At 39.9% G+C, this 17,694-nt stretch overlaps 1 protein-coding gene across 4 annotated transcripts in view; it reads left to right on the top strand.

Moving 5' to 3' along the window:
• The window catches only part of rnf6 (ring finger protein (C3H2C3 type) 6), a 53,931-nt gene extending 36,605 nt beyond the window's left edge, over positions 1–17,326 (top strand). For all 4 annotated transcript variants that reach the window (XM_060826744.1, XM_060826741.1, XM_060826742.1 and 1 more), the window contains 3 exons: positions 360–573; positions 7,320–7,427; positions 13,727–17,326. In XM_060826744.1, coding sequence (XP_060682727.1) covers positions 381–573; positions 7,320–7,427; positions 13,727–15,549 — 2,124 coding nt within the window. In that variant the 5' untranslated portion in view covers positions 360–380 and the 3' untranslated portion in view covers positions 15,550–17,326. The remainder of the gene's footprint in view (positions 1–359; positions 574–7,319; positions 7,428–13,726) is intronic.
• The last annotated feature ends 368 nt before the right edge of the window (positions 17,327–17,694 follow it).

Below are 17,694 nucleotides of genomic sequence, written 5' to 3'. Positions count from 1 at the left end.
CGAGAGGTTAAATTTGTAAAGCATGAATTCATTGTGAAGGTAAGTTTACTTTAAATGTCAGAATAATATATCCATAAAAGTAGCTAACAATAAAAGTAAATCTATATTAAGATATCCATTTTAATTAGAAACTACAATACACTAATCAATTAAAGAACATGTCAGTTTTTTACTGTAGACATGCAGAAAGATTTTTTTTCTGTGTGGCAACTCTGAATATATAAAATCTGGAGACTGCATACATCTGATCCATTTTCATATATTACTTTGATAAATGAGGAATGTGTATGGAGTACCCTGCTTAGGAAAATGATTACCTTTTTGTGAGATGTAATGTGGCCTGATTTGTTACTTCACAGTTGGTTGGAATCCCTAGCACCATGGACCCTCCTAATCATGCCAATCGTAGAGGAGATCAGCAGTCTCCCACAGAAAACTTAAACCACAGCGAAGATGAACGCAGTCGACAGTTGGAGCGTCTGAGTCGAGAGGAAGCATATTACCAGTTTATCAATGACCTGAGTGAGGAAGACTACCGACTTATGAGAGACAGCAATCTTCTTGGCACTCCAGGTGAGGTTACAGAATTTCTTGGAGAAACAAGAGGGTTTTAAAATAAAAGTAGGGAAGAAAGTTCATTTTAAAGTGTCAAAACAGTATGGTGTGAAGAAACTTTTTGTAACTGTTTTGAGTTATGCTTTACAACTTTGTGAGTAACCCTCAAAGAAATAATGCAAATACATTTCAAAAATGGTAAGTGCTGTCTGATACAATCAAGACTGTCTCATGATATGATCATGGACAAAGGGGAAATGAGGATGAATTCAAATTGATTTATTTTCCCCTCTTGAACCTAAGACAGCTAAATATTGTTTGATTTATTCCTTTGCCTTTTTACATTGGTCTCTTACTTAGGTAGGCCAAAGGATTTTCCCTGAACCATGGCTTTTGAGTATCAATTTTTCTTAAATAAAGCACAGCAACATCCTTTTTAAGTTGAAATCATAGGTTTAATGAGCAACAGTTTAAAATTCAGGGAATTGCTTTGGGTTCTTCATTCATGTCAATGAATGATTTCTTGTCATGCGTATTTTACAGTAAGAATGCATTAAGATACAATGGAAATCTTTCATTCGTTATCATAATTCAGCACCATTTTGAATAATTTAAGAATAAGGGGGAACAAAATATATAGCTGAAAGAGTCCATCAGTTCTGAGCCAGCTTATCATCATCAATGATGTCTGGAGTGCCATCCTTCCTCCTGCTTTGCCATTACACCAAACCCAACCAACGTCTTAAGTTGCCAATCCTCAGGCACCATATTTTATCGCTGGGCCAATTAGTCCTCCATAGCCATCTGCACCAGATCAACTAACGTCAGAGCCATGTCTCTCACTGCTGGACCCATCTCATCGATGTCATTGTGATGCCTTTTCTCTACTGATTTGCCTCCGGCGTCAGACCCAATCAGTGACAAGGTCGCTGATCCTCAGGTGGCATCTTTCATTGCTGGGCCTACCTCACTTCCAATTCTGATGCCAAGTACTGTGCTTGTCCTGGAAAAGCAAATCAGCACTCACTTGAGGTCCGTGATGGGCCCAATTTCCACTATGCTGGACTCTTGCCGAGCTCGGTTCAAGAGATAAGTTAAAAGTATAGAGGAAGAGAAACCAGAAAAGGGAGGAAATAAAAGAAAAGCAATCGGAGCAGACAAGCTCCAGGAGCCCTACTTCAATGCTATCTTGTTCATCTTTAGCATGCGCGCGTGCATGCACACACACATTTATTCTCTTGCATACACCAACATGCAAGATGGAAAGAAACAAGTTACAACTTAGGAATTAATTTTTAAAAAATCAAAAATGTTGGTGTAACACTAGTGGATGTAACACTAGTGTTTAAGCTTGAGGAAAAATAATTTTGTGTGAATAAAGCTTGCTAAAATGAACGGGGAAGCAAGGTGAAAGACTGATAGAAATACAGTGGAAAATGTTTTAATGAGATATTTCAGAATCTTATGAAAAAATGCATTCCAATGAGAATTTCTCAGAAGAACTCACCATTCATATCTAACTAAGGAAGTTGAAGATGATATGAACTAAAAGAAAACGTACGCTTAACCACAATGATGAGTGACATGTCAGAAGATTGGACAAAATATAAACAGCAAAGAATGACCAAAAAATTAATAACCTGGGGAAACAGTGTTTCTTCAGGTATTTCAAAGGAAAAGATTCAGCAAAATGAGCTTTGGTCCTTGTGTGTGAAGAATTCATGGAAAATCTACTAATAATGATGTATGAAATGAACTGATTTTGCGTCTGTCTTCACTGTAGAGGATGCAAATAATATTTCAGATATAATAGTGAATCATGAGGAAAAATGAAGTGAGGAATTTAAAAACAAATAAAATCACCAGGGAAAGAGCACTGAAAAATTTATTGTTACAATATTTGACAAGTTCCTTGGCCCTGATGACTTGATCTTAGGGTGGTCTTGGAAGTGACTGCTGAAAAGGCATTTGTTTTAGTTTTATAAAATTCCCTTATCTGATGGGACCTTTCCAGAGTTGAGGAAAGAAAGCATGTAACTCCTCAGTTCAAGAAAAGAAAGAGATCAAAAGCGGGGATACTACAGGTGTTCAGCCTGCATATCATAGAGAAAATACTCACCTCTTGTAGATTATAGTAAGGTACTTCGGAAATCTTAATGCAGTTTGCAGGGTCCATGTGGTTTTATGAACGCAAAGTAATGTTTGACTAACTTAGTGGCGTCCTTTAAGGACGTACAAGTAAAGCGGATAAAAGAGAACCTGTGGATGGCATGAGAGAATGTTGTTATGACATGGGGTATACCCTTTTGCTAATTTAAGCCAGAGACACACTAAAGCTCATCTCTCGTGGCTCAGTGGTTAGCACTGCTGCCTCACAGCACCAGGGTCCCAGGTTCGATTCCAGCCTCTGGCGACTGTCTGTGTGGAGTTGGCACATTCTCCCCGTGTCTGCATGGGCTTTCTCCGGGTGCTCCGGTTTCCTCCCATAGTCCAAAGATGTGCAGGCCAGGTGAATTGGCCATGCTAAATTGCCCATAGTGCTAGGTGCATTAATCAGAGGGAAATGGGTCTGGGTTGGTTGCTCTTCGGAGGGTCGGTGTGGACTGGTTGGGCCGAAGGGCCTGTTTCTACACAGTCCAAAAATGTGCAGCTTAGGTGAATTGGCCATGCTAAATTGTGTAGTATTAGGTGAAGGGGTAAATATAGGGAATGGGTCTGGGTGGGTTGCGCTTCAGCGGGTCAGTGTGGACTTGTTTGGCCAAAGGGCCTGTTTCCACACTGTAAGTAATCTAAACAACTATCTGTATGGCAAATGTCCCTTTGTCTTTAATGATTTGTCTACCTCCCACTCTACAACAATAGACTGATCCGAATTAAACCCCCCCCCCCCCCAACCATTGTAAGTTTTAAAAAAAAATTTCAAAACCAGTCAGCTGTGTCAATTCTCCTCTATCTTCCTAAATAGACTTTTCTGGGATACCCCAAAACATTGCATCTTGTCGTCAAAACAGTAAAATTCAAATTTGATTGGATTTTAGTTTCTGGGGGCATAATTTAAACTGGTCAAATTCGAATTTGTTGTGTACCATAGCAACAGCTCAGCTGTTTGTTTCCCAGCCAAATGTTGCATTTTTATATTTTTCAGCACACTCTGTGCTTGTTAAGTCCTTGCCAGCTTTCACTCTCAAAGGTACAGTACACGCCTAAAACTTTATAACAACAATGTGCACGTCAAAAAATGTTGTCAAATAACAGCTCACACTGGCAAAATAGAGTAGGTGTTCCTGTCAGGTCTCTCTTTGCCCGCTACCACCACTCTTCTCTCCTACCCCCAAACACCCCCCCCCCCCCCACCACCAAAAAATCCCACTGAGTAAGAACACGTGCTTGCACACACATAGCACTATTTTATATTTGCTGGAGTTTATGTGCCCATATTCTGCTTGATTAGATTTTTCTCGTTATTGATTTTTGTTTAAATTTAGCTCACAAAAGAAAAATGAAAGCTAAGTGAACTGCTTGTATAAACTGAAATTCCCATTATTATGGGCCCAGTTTATTTGATAACAGGAACATCATGTGAAATAATGCAATATAAAAGGAGTTGTACACGCAGCTAAACAGAACAAAACAATTTAGACCAAATCGATAGAATAGTGCCTCTCCCTCAAAAAAATAATTGGAACAAGAATAATACCTAGCACACTGGAGCCAAAAATGTTATAAAAACTGATGCTTTCATCAAATACACCCGTTGTTCTTGTATTGGTTTACTAGTTTGAAAAGATTTTAAAACTATTTCAAAAATTCATCATTCATGTACAGTATATTTGCTACTTTTAACAATGTTGGGGTTGGGGCATGGGGTGAGCAGGAGTATGAGAAAAGGTGATATATTTTATACATTTTCCACCATATCAGTATGAGAGCTGCATGAGATAGGAGCAGGCAATATTGCCCATTAAGCCTGCTCCTTTTGTTTGATGCAATGGCTGATCTATGGCTTAAATTCACACTTTTACCTGTTTTCATCGTCCCTTGGTTTCCTGAGAGACCAACAATCTACATACCATCCAGACAGTTGACATGTTTCAAAGATTTAATAATCCTTTGAGTGAAGCCATTTGTTCTTAGACTTTAATGACTATCACCTCGTCACAGGTCTGTACCCTTGAGTTCTTGATTCCCCAGCTAGCAACTGGTATCTATCTATCTATCTGTCAAATTGCTTCTGAATGTGCATATTTCAATGAAATCATCTATCATTCTTCTGATCTCCAGACAGTGTAGACCCAATTTACTTTAGCACCCTATATAGGGGAACCTCAATTATCCGAATATGATTGTCCGAAAATCGGATTATCCAAAGGGAATCTCCAGGTCACGATGGAAACGTTACATCAAAGACCATGTTTCCAACAGTGATCACATCTCTTGTTCACAGTGATTAACCAGGCACCATCTCCAAATGACTGACTGCCTGCCCACTCTCTCTCTCCCCACACTTTCCCTGGAGTTCCACACAGGGGTGAATCCTAAACCCCCATCCCCAGATAATCTCTCCAACATTGTCCTGTACAGGGCAAACGTGGAACTTGTCAAAAAGTTGTAGTAAAAGGTTGTGTGTGTGTGTGTAGACTTGCCTCACAAAAGCAGCAGTAGTCTTGATTTTGGTGCACAGTCCAGCTGCCCCAGAGAAGGGGTGGGGGGGGTTGGTGTTACATGGGGTGGGGGATAGTGTTGCACAAGGTCAGTGTGGCATGGGGTTGGGGGGTGGTGCACGGGGTCGGAGGTGGGGGATAGTGTTGCATGGGTTTGGGGGCAGGTGGACGGGGTTGGTAGCGGGGGAGTGGTGTTGGGAGTGAGGTGTGGTGTTACATGGGATTGGGGCGGGGGAAGCGGTGTTGGATGGGGTTGTGGACGGAGGTTGGTGGCTAGGGGTGGTGTTGCATGGGGTCGGGGGGTGGGGCCTTGCATGCTGTGTGCTGCTGCTAGTCTCCTGAACAAGGAGCAGACTTCAAGCCCCTAAGGAAAGGCATTTAATCGATTTAACCGAATAATCAATTATCCGAACAAAATAGTGCCCACCCATCACCTTCGGATAATCGAGGTTCCCGTGTATAGGACAACCTTCTGGGTCATGATTGCGGGGACATCTATTTTATTGTCCAAACGGGCATCTGGTTGTGCTGCTCATTCAGGAACATAGGAACAGAAGTAGGCTATTCAGCTCCTTGAGCTTGCTCCATAATTCAGTGAGAAATTTTCTACAATCTGCCCATTTTGAGCAATATGGGAAATAGTATCTTAGCTGCTGTCTAAATGTTTAACTTCAGATTAACGTACTCAACAATATATGGTAAAGTTGCCATAGTCCCAGAGGACCATAGGACTACATTCTCATTAGAGTGGAAGTGAGAGAGATGACTGTTGCTGGGTGATCTTAACCTGAGAATCACAACACTTCATACAAGGGGTGACCTTGAAAAGGTGGAATCTTCATAATAATCTCAAGTGTAGGAATTGAAATCATTTTGCCTACATCACTCTGCATCACAAACCAGCTGTCCATCCAACTGAGCTAACAGCAAATATATTTCAAGTGAACATACAGACTATGTCTTGGGCTACTCAAAATATTCAATTCTTGCACATAAACTAGGCCATTCTGCCACTGAATATTTTCTTAAACGGGACTTGTTCTACTTGTCATTGCTAGCTGTTTATATCTAAAATATTTTGTTTCTCCACCTTTTCTAAGTTAATGTTCAGCAGATACCTAATTTTATCTGATCTGCTCTTGTATGTTATTGAGTGAGATCACAGCATTGCTGAATTTTTAATGAATCAAAGCTTCTTCCTGCAGCAGTTATGTGATGAAAGTTCATGATATATTGTGACTATTTGGAAACTTGGATTCTAAAGTCAAAGGATCAGCTTTGTTTGATTTTGTATTTCTATATTGGTTGGCTTAAGGGGAGTTTTGGTACCTATTGAATCTGAGTGAGGTGTGGGTTGTCTGAAGTTCTTTGATATGCATCTAAAGAAATCTTTAAATACCGGAAGCATGGGTGAAAAGAAGCATCCTATGACAGAAGAACTTAGAAATAAAACTATTCAGCAGTTCAGGCAATATATGCAGGGTGCAGTCTGACCGAAAAGGTCTTATAAGTACAGCTTTCTCCTGAACAACAATTGTGGCTGAAATCCGGGAGCTGAAAAATACTAGCGGTATAAAAAAACTCGTGTGTTTGCTCTACAAGTGTTTAGAATTCAATAAGAAGAAAGTTTCAGAAATCAATTACAGCACTGTTGTTAGATCTCTAATTTCTAAGCTTTTGTTACATTCTTCAAGGTCTGTCAAATTAATACATTAATCACCACAGTTATTGGTGGAGCCTCTAACTTTATCTCAATTTAATATCTACGGTTTTACCCCTCACTGCCAAGTGAACTGAAGTAGCTTAAATAGGAATGTAATAGCATTGCAAATGTTTAGTTTGAAAGTTTGCAGTGTCTGTGCAAGCTGAGCCAAAATCTAACTTTGATATTATATCGAGCTTCTGTATTAGAAGAACATGCGTATGTGAACAGGTCAAGCAGCATCTGTGGAGGGAAAGCAGAGTTAATATTTTGGGTCCAGTGACCCTTCTTCAGAATGGTTCTCAGTTTTCCCAGCAATTGCTGTTGTTGTTTCTGATTTTGAGGATTGTGTTCTTTTAAAATTAATATGTTCAATGCTTTTTGTTTTATGGTTGCTCCAGGTGAAATTACAGCAGAAGAGCTACAACAGCGTTTGAATGGCGCAAAGGAGCAATTAACAACACAGAATGCCCTTGGAACCTATGAGCATGAACAAAGTCAGAATCAAGGCAAGTTTTGAGATTGGAGGTAAATTTATAACTGTAACCTTGATTGGTTTATTTTCAGTTCAGTGGTGATAAAAGGTAATAGTATAGTATTTCAACACTAATTGTGATGAAACCAAGGTCTTTAATTATTCCATGGGGATGGACTTCAGTTAGGTTGATAGAGATTTCAAAGATTTGAAAGGAAATTGAGGTAGGTATTGAAAATTGAGTGGACAAAGTTGATGGGAAGATATCGTTCCACAGCTGGCTTGAGAATCCAAGAAAACTAATTTCAAGATAAAAGAACAGAGATTGACATGAGGAAAAATCAGTTTTCAACAGCAAGTGTTTCAAACAAAGAATATGTTGCCTGAGAGTGCTTGGTGGATTCATTTGTTTTTTTTTGTAAGGGAATTGTGGATAATGATTTGAAGATGATACATGTGGCAAAGCTTCAGAGAAATGGTGAGGCAATTTTCCTGAGATGTTCTCACAGGGTGCTGACATGGACATAATGTTGCCAAATGTACTACTTTGTTGTATATATTCTATGATTCTGTAAGGATTAATAAGTCTAAATTTTGCACATAAGATTAATCAAGAAAAAGGGATTAGTACTCCAGAGACTCTGGCTAATGTTCTGGGAACATTGGTTTGAATCCCATGATGGCAGGTGGTGAAGTTTGAATTCAGTATAAAATGTGCAATTATAAATTAGCCTAGTGACAACCATATAACCATTGCTAATTTTAAAAAAAATTAAACACCATCTGGTGCACAAATGTCCTTTTCATATAGGGAAGAAAATCTGCTACCATTACTTGGATTCCAGACATTTTGATTTATTATTGTCATATATACCAAGATATAGTGAAAAGGTTTTGTTTTGCGTGTAGTACTGGCAGATCATACCTTATAAAGTACACTCTCAGTAGAACAGGGTGAAGAATACAACGTTATGGCTGCGGAGAAGGTGCACAAATAGATCAACGTGTAAATTTTCAAATTTGAGAGGTCCATTCAGAAGTCTGATAACACCGGGAAAAATGCTATTCTTGAATCTGTTGGTATGTCTGTTTAAGCTTTTATATCTTCTGGATGGAAGACGTTGGAAGAGATTATAACCAGGGTGACAGGGGTCTTTGATTATGTTGGCTGTATAGATGGAATCCATGGATGGAAGGTTGGCTTGTATAATGGACTGGGCTGTGTTCACAACACTCTAGTTTCTTATGGTCCTGGGCAGAGCAGTTGCCATACCAAGTATTGGATCTGGATTGAATGATTTTCGTGGTGCATCTATAAAAATTGAATCATTGAGAAAATTCAGCACGTCCATAGTCTCCTGAAGAAGTAGAGGCATTACTGAGCTTTCTTGACCAGACCATCAATGTAGGTGGAACAGGACGGACTGTTGGTGCCAAAGTTGAACCTGAAAGTTTTGCAAGCACCTTCAGCCGGATGTGCAAAGTATACTATCCTTCTCCTAAAGTCCTTCAAAAGATTCCAGACTTCAACTGATTCAATTCACTACATGTAATTTCAAGAAATTGCTGAAAACCCGATTTACAGATATTACAGAGGGTGTGAGTCCTGACAACTCCAACACTCATTCTGAAGATTCTCCAATATCACTAATGCTGTTAGTTTCACCAGGGCCAGTTGGCTCCAGTTCTTAGTACACCCTTGGTTCAAACGTGGTTAAAAGAGCTGCTCTCCATAAGTGAGGGGGGAGACTGACTGACTGCTCTTGACATCAAGGAGCCTGAGCAAAACTGGAGTCAATGGGAATTGAAGGTCAGAGTGGCAAAATGTTGGCTGGATCCATTCCAGCATAAAGGAAGCTGGTAGTGATCACTGGCAGTAAATCATCACACCCTCAGAACGCCACTGGAGGATTTCCTCATTGTGGTCTAGAACCAATCATCCACAGCTACTACATGAATGACCTTCTCTCCACCATAAAGTCAGATGTGGGGATATTTGCTGATTGTGGCCAGTATCTCTCAATTTGTGACCCCTCAGACACTAATACATTTTGTGTCCATATTGGTCTGATAAATAGCAAGTAATATTAATGGTACATAAGTGCCATGCAATGATCAAGTAGAGTAACAAGTAAAGAATTTTAGCTGTTGCCCCTGACATTCAATGGCATGATCATCACTGATTTCCCCAATCTTTAACATCCTGAAACTTAACATTGGCCAGAAAATGAAATGAACCAGCCTTACAAATGGTGAAGAAAGCATTTGGTATGCTTTCCTTTATCGGTCAGTGCATTGAGTATAGGAGTTGGGAGGTCATGTTGCAGCTATACAGGACATTGGTTTGGCCACTGTTGGAATACTGCATGCAATTCTAAGTCTCCCTGTTATTGGAAAGATGTTGTGAAATGTGAATGGATTCAGAAAAATTCATATGGCTGTTGCCAGGGTTGGAGGGTTTGTGCTTTAGGGAGAGGCTCAATAGACCAGGGCTGTTTTCCCTGGTGCATCGGAGGCTGAGGGGTGATCTTCTAGAGGTTTATAAAATCATGAGGGACCTGGATAGGGTAAATAGACAAGACCTTTTCCTTAGGTTGAGGGAGTCCAAATCTAGAGGGCATAGATTTAGGATGAGAGGGGAAAGATTGAAAAGGGACCTAAGGGGTAAAGTTTTCATGCAGAAGGTGGTACATGTGTGGAATAAGCTGCCAGAGGAACTGGTGAGGCTGGTACAATTAAACATTAAAAAGACATCTGGATAGTATATGAATAGGAGGGGTTTAGAGGGTTATGGGCCAAATGCTGGCAAATGGGACTAGATTTATTTAGGCTATCTGGTTGGCATGGACGAGTTGGTCTGAAGGGCCTGATTCCATGCTGTGTATCTCTGACTCTATGATGTGCTCTATTGGTGACCTGATCATTACTTTAAAATAGGCCAAATGCTCCCATAATGGGATCAGCACATTTGCAACAAAGGCTTAAAGGCCACAGTGGCATACAATAATCTATTATGAGAAGATAATGTTTATAATTATTGTATGGTGTTTACACCTCTTAGATAAATGCAACGCATGTAGAACATAAACAGTGCAGTACAGTACAAGCCCTTTCAGCCTTCTGTTGTGCCAGCCTTTTATCCTACTCTAAGATCAGACAAGCCTACATACTCTTTATTGTACTATCTTCCATGTGCCTATCTAAGAGTCACATAAATGTTCCTAATGTATCTGTCTCTTCTACCACACGCACCACGCTGTGTAAAGAACTTCCCTCTGACATCACCCCAAAACATTCCTCCAAGCACCTTAAAATTATGCCCCTTGTGATTAGCCATTTCTGCCATGAGAAAAAGTGGCTGTCCACTCGACCTATGCCTCTGGTTCATCTTGTATACCTCTGTCATCAAGTCACTTCTCCTCAATCTTCATTCCAATGAGAACAGCCCTAGCTCCCTCAACCTTTCTTCATAAGACATGCCCTCTGGTCCAGGTATTATCCTGGTAAATCTCCTCTGCACCCTCTTGAAAGTTTCCACATCATTTCTATAATGAGGCGATCAGAACTGAACGCAGTATTCCAAATGTGGTTTAACCAGAGCTGTATTGAGCTGCAGCATAACTTCATGGCTCTTCAACTCAATCCCCCTGCTAATGAAAGCCAACACACCATACGCTTTCTTGACAACCCTATCAACTTGGGTGGCAACTTTGAGGGATCTATGGACATGGACCCTAAGATCCTTCTGTTCCTCCAGAATGTCAAGAATCCTGCCTTAACCCTATATTTTGCATTCAAATTCAGCCTTCCAAAGTGAATTACTTCACATTTTTCCAGGTTGACCTTCATCTACCACTTATCGGCCCAGTTCCATATCCTGTCAATGTCCTGTTGGAACCTACAACAGCCCTCCAACTCCACCAACCTTGGTATCATCAGCAAACTTACTAACCCATCCTTCCACTTCCTCATCCAAGTCATTTATAAAAATCACAAAGCAGAAGTCCCAGAACTGATCCCTGCAGAACATCATTGGTCACTAAGCTCCAGGCTGAATACATTCTAAATACTACAACCCTCTGTCTTCTATGTGCCAGCCAATTCTATATCCAGACAGCAGATTTCCTTGTATCCCATGCCTCCTTCCTGAATGAGCCTATCATGGGGAACCTTATTTTAATGCCTTGCTAAAATCCATGCACGCCACATCCACTGCTCTACCTGCATTAATGTGTTTTGTCACATCCTCAATGAATTCATTAAGGTTTGTGAGGCATGATCTGCCTCTCTCAAAGCCATGCTAACTATTTCTAATCAAACTATGGTTTTACAAGTAATCGTAAGTCCTGTCTCCAGTACTTTGTCCACCATAGATGTAAGACTGATGGGTCTATAATTCCCAGGATTATCCCTGTTACTTTTCTTGAACAAGGGAATAACGTCTGTCACCCTCCAATCATCTGGCACTACTCCAGTGGACAGTGAGGACCCAAAGATCATTACCAAAGATGCAGTAATCTCTTCCCTCGCTTCCTGTAGTAACCCAGGGTATGTCCCATCTGGTCCAGAGGGTTTATCTGTCCTTAATTTTTCAAAATTTTCAGCACATCCTCCCCTGTCTCGGTGACATCCACAGTGCTTGGGAGCCTCCTGTGAAGCGCTTCTGTGGTGTTTCCTCCGGCATTTATAGTGGTTTGTCTCTGCCGCTTCCGGTTGTCAGTTCCAGCAACCTAGCTGGAACTGACCACCAGAAGTAGCAGAGACAAACCACTATAAATGCCGGAGGAAACACCACAGAAGCGCTTCACAGGAGGCTCCTAAGCACTGAGGATGTCACCTAGACAGGGGATGAAACGTTTGCAACACAAATTTCCAGCTCAGCGAACAGAACCACAACAACGAGCCCCGAGCTACAAATCTTCTCCCAAACTTTGAACATCCTCCCTTCTAACATCAAACTATTCTAGCATATCAGTTTCGTGCTGTTCTTAGAAATGTCAAGGTCACTCTCAGTATTGAATACTGAAGCAAAGTATTCATTTAAGGATCCCCCAACTTCCTCTGACTCCAGGCACAAGTTCCCTCCACTATCTCTGATCGGCCCTACCCTCACTCTGGCCATCTTCTTGTTCCTCAAGTGTAGAATGCCTTAGGGTGTTCCTTAATCCTACTTGCTAAAGTTTTTTTCATGCCCCCTTTGAGCTCTTCTAAGGCCATTCTTTTGTTCCTTCCTGGCTACCATGTAACCCTCAAGTGCTGTCTGATCCTTGCTCCCTCAACCTTAAGTAAGTTTCCTTCTTCCTCTTGACTAGATGTTCCACATTCCTTGTCACCCAAGGTTCTTTCAACTTCCCATCCCTTTCTTGCCTCAGTGGGACAAGCCTGTTCAGCACGATCAGCAAGTGCTTACTCAACAACCTCCACATTTCTGTCATGCATTTCCCTGAGAAGAAAAAATTCCCAATTTAGGTACCCCAATTCCTGCCTAATAGCATTGTAATTCCCCCTCCCCCAATTAATTACTTTTCTTATATTGTCTGTTCCTATCCCTCTCCATGAGCATAGTAACGATAAGGAAGTTGTGATCACAATCACTGAAATGCTGTTCTCCCTTTGGCGATTTTTGTGATTGTTTGGTAATAATGCCTAATTCTTCCTAATCCTTTCTAAGTGATACCTTAATTTGGCTCTTCATTGATAATTACCCAATTTCTGACTCTTCTCAAATATATGCAAGTTTCAAGATTTATTGCATGAAATGTATATTACAGTAAGAACTGCATCACAGAATTGAACAATTACAAGCTTTTTTGTAGATTAATTGCTGGTTTTCCAACAAGATGGCCCCCTGGGATTCACCTGTTATACCTACAGTGTGTTTGTTTGAATTTAGTAGCCTTGCACACTGCAAAAGAGAAAACTATAAATAATTGGATTTGGAAATGAAATAGAAAATGCAAAGTACAGTTTATTTTCTCTTTCTAGATGCTGATAGGCCAGCTGTGTATGTATTTGTTTCTGGTTGATAAGTTGTATTTTAGTTTTAGGTCATGATTAACTAATGCTGAGACATCTAATCCTGAAGTATTGTGTTATGAAGCAGTGAAATATCTCATTTGACACCACCTGTTCGCAATATGAAAATGTGCATATGATTTCATCATCAATCAAGCTAGGCTTTAGTCTTATAGTATTTTGAAGAATGCATATTGTTTTACCAATAATGAGATATAATTATGTGTTTAATTAATTAGAAATATGTTATATATGAGCAGCAAGTTAAGAAAAGTTTATTGGAAGATTTAACATAATGTATTTTGTTTCCCTGTATAGGCTCTGATACACCAGGAGAAAGTTCCAATAGTGATTCCCTTCTTGAGTGGCTTAACACATTCAGGCGTACAGGAAATGCAACCCGGAGTGGACAGAGTGGAAACCAGACATGGAGAGCTGTTAGTCGGACAAACCCCAACAGTGGCGAGTTTCGCTTCAGCTTAGAAATTAATATTAATCATGAGCATGATGCTGGCAATGGTCAGACTTTGGACACATCTACAGTAGAAAATAGGGACAGAAATGTAGAAGGTGCTCAACTACTAAGTTTATTGACTCCTGTTGCTAGTCGTACAAGAAGTCGCACTCGAGCCCACATGCAAGTGACCAATTTTGAAAGTAATTTTGGAGGCACAGTGAGAGTTGAAGGACTTGAAACCATGCAAGTGCCTCCACCTTCAACTCAAAGGAGTTTCAGAAGTGCATCTATTGAAAGATCCACAGGTAGGCTAAGGCCTAGGAGACCAAGCACTAACCGACGAGCTGTTTTAAGTGCAGCAGTTGACCAACAAATAGGAAGACGAAGAGCAGGGCGACATAGTGTTCGAAGAATACAGGCAGAGGAACAGGAACGTCAAAGTGACTCTGCAGAGTTGCAAAGACATACTGTTCCAACTACTGTTAGAGAGAGTCGTGCACGACGGCACACTGAACAACGTAGATCTTCCAGGAATTTTCAAAACCAACGGAGTCGTTCACCCTTACATAGAACAAGTGTTCCTGTAAGTTCTTCGGATAGGTCTTCTTCCCAGCGGGATGATTATTTACAACCAAGACAAAGCACTAGAAGGCAACGGACAATGGACCAATCAACCATGACAACTGAGGAACTGCAGGCTGTCAGTAGCAATCCTTCCCTGCAGTCAACAGCTGGTGGAATGCTTAGACAGCAAGTTGTGGATGACGGGGATGTAAACCATCCCAGTGGATCCTCTGTAGCTGTTCGAAGGCACCCAACTATTATGTTAGATCTTCAGGTTAGAAGGATACGTCCTGGAGAAAGTAGAGATCGTGACAGTATTGCTAACAGAACTCGATCTCGTGTCCGAATGGCAGAAAATACAGTGACCTTTGAAAGTGACAGTGGTGGTTTCCGCCGTACTATCTCACGGTCTGAACTTGCAGGTATTAGGACTTACGTTAGCACTATCCGTATACCTTTACGTAGGATATCTGAAACTGGGCTAGGTGAGCCATCATCCATAGCCTTAAGGTCAATACTTCGTCAGATTATGACAGGATTCGGTGAACTAAGCTCTTTAATGGAAAATGATTCCGATTCTGAACTTAACCAAAGAGTTCAGCAGAACCAGTCTGAGAGGTCTGATTCACTAAGCTCGCAGATTAGTCCGAATAGCAATCTCTTAAATTTAAATAATGAATCAACTGACATATTAACAGGAGACCGATCAGAAAGTGAACAAATGAACGAAAGCATGCAGAATGAAACCCTTGACAATGCTATTGAAAGCCAAGAGACAAGACAAAGTCGAGACACAAATAGTTTAGTAGAAAATGGTACCCTACCGATCTTGCGGCTTGCTCACTTCTTTTTGTTGAATGATGATGAAGAAGACGAGCGCCAGAGGGGTTTGACCAAAGAACAAATTGACAATCTTTTGACCCGGAATTATGGAAATGTTAGTGCAGAAAATGAAGTCAGCAAAACCTGCAGTGTATGTATTAATGATTATGCAGTTGGGAACAAGCTTAGAAGGCTGCCTTGTTCGCATGAATTTCATATTCATTGCATTGACCGTTGGCTTTCTGAAAACTCTACCTGTCCTATTTGTCGACAGCCTATTTTGGGCTCCAGTAATTGACTGACTTGAGAGGGAGTATACAACATTCTATCCATTTTGGAAACTTTAAAGCACTAAAAATCTGAGTTATAGGAATTTGTAAAACAAATGTTATAGATTCTATTATAGAACCATGAAATACATTCTTATTGCTTCTTGCTGAAGCTTTATTTTTTTAGACTTTTTTTTTGTTAAGCTGAGCACTTTGTCATTGGAATGATTGGAACTGAAAAGTGAGCCAAGCAGAAGTATATAATTGTACATGATTAATCATATCTAACACATTTGTAGATGCAATTTTGGTTTATAGTGTGCTCTTTTTGTTACAGGATAACAGTGCAAATTAACATAAGGCAATTGTCGTTCAGGTCTGACTGATAGTACAAATCATCTGATGGGTAGAATTAAATTGCCCTTGATCATTGTTTATGATATACACGATGAAACTTTACAGATTGATAAAATAAGCTTGGTATTCTGCAAATAAAAAAAAACACAATTACAACAGAATAGACTGATTTTTCTGCCAAATTACATTGAGACTTCTGATGTTTACCATCAGCACTATTAAGATTAGTCAAAAATTTAAAGAATCATTTGATATGTGTTTTGCTATTATGGGTCTATAAATACAATATTTATTCCATCGTCTCTTGTCTTCCCTGCCCCCATCCACCTGCCCTGATCATTACCATACAAATATTCTTCCCTCCATGCCTGAAAACATCTTCACTTTATGAATTTTTGCTGTAGGTTGGGCAAACTTGGTCACCCAAGTTATGTCACTAAAATAGTTATGTCAAATTTTCTGATGGTTCCTGAAGTCACTGATGAAAGTTTAACATGATTTTTCCAAATTAATCTGCCCAATTTAGCATTTGAGCATCTTGAGTAGAAGGGGCAGTTTGCAAGTTGTGATTTGGTGAGGCACTGTGTGTTTTCCTTCGCAGTCTCCTGAGTTCCTGGAAAAAGAACCTTTCCTTGCTAATGGATTTTTGTTTGATTGAAGTGGGATGTATAAAATCCAACAAAGCAGGACGTGTGGGTGCTGGGAAATGGTAGATTGGTATGATGGTTAGTTTTTTGGCCAGTTAGTTGTCCACTGAAAGCTAACATGCAGATACAACAAGCATTAAGGCAAGTGATTTGTTGGCCATTATTACAAGCAGGTTTGACTTTGAGGGAAAGATGTCTTACGACAATTATATAAAGCTTTGGTAAGACCTGACTGAGTATTGTGTAGCATTTTGGTCTCTGTCCATGGAAAGATATATTGCCATAAAGGGAGTGTTGAAAAGGTAAATTCAAATTTTGGGGGTCAAAGAGAAACAAGGATGCCTTGAAATGGCTCCACTCTGTTCAGAAAGTAGGAGTCTGACTGGAATGTTTTCTGGTGCCGTCGGTTTTCCTTCCCATTTGAGTAGTCCGGGCCCAGATAAGGCTCTTTAATGTATGCGAAGGTAGTTCCATCCTAATTTCTTGGTACATCATTTGAAACTTTAGCATTTAAGAAGTGAACATTTTTCTAAAGGGTCTGTAAAGCAATTTTCATTTATAATAAGGACATTATTCTCCTTCAGCTGGCCTGCAAGTGTTGCTGCTGGTTGAATCTTTGATTTGTCTGAATAATTAGTTTTGCATCTTTGTATCGGTAGTATGTTTGTATAAAAGTGGAAGTATTGGACATTTTTTTTAAAATGACTAAATTTACTCCTCAGGATAAGATTCACATAGGTTTAATAGATGTGATCTCTGAATTTGAGGGCACATTTTTCACCCAAGTGTATGAATTTTTCAAAACGTTTACGATGGCATTGTAAATGGACAACAGTTACCTTTTACAAAATACATTTAACTGTTTAAAAACCTCTTTCTACAGAATTAAAAGTAACTTTATAATGTTCTTAAGATCAGTTTGTCTTAATTTTCTTTTGGTGCATATTCACGCTACAAAATGTGCTTAAATATAGAAAGTTGCCCCTTCAGTGATTTAACATGTCAACACCCAATAATTCTTCATTCTAAATGTAACTTTTTGTGGAGAAATTGAAAAAATATGTAAAATGCACTTGAATAGATTCCATGAATGTTTTCCTGTGAAACCAAATACTCTTGTGTACAGTGACATTGAAAGTAGTTAGTTTCTGCAAACTTTGTATTGTCTTA

This window comes from Hemiscyllium ocellatum, chromosome 6, assembly GCF_020745735.1.
Source record: "Hemiscyllium ocellatum isolate sHemOce1 chromosome 6, sHemOce1.pat.X.cur, whole genome shotgun sequence".
In the NCBI taxonomy this organism is placed as follows: domain Eukaryota; kingdom Metazoa; phylum Chordata; class Chondrichthyes; order Orectolobiformes; family Hemiscylliidae; genus Hemiscyllium; species Hemiscyllium ocellatum.
The sequence above is the reverse complement of the archived record's forward strand: the minus strand, read 5'-3'. Positions and strand labels throughout refer to the sequence as shown.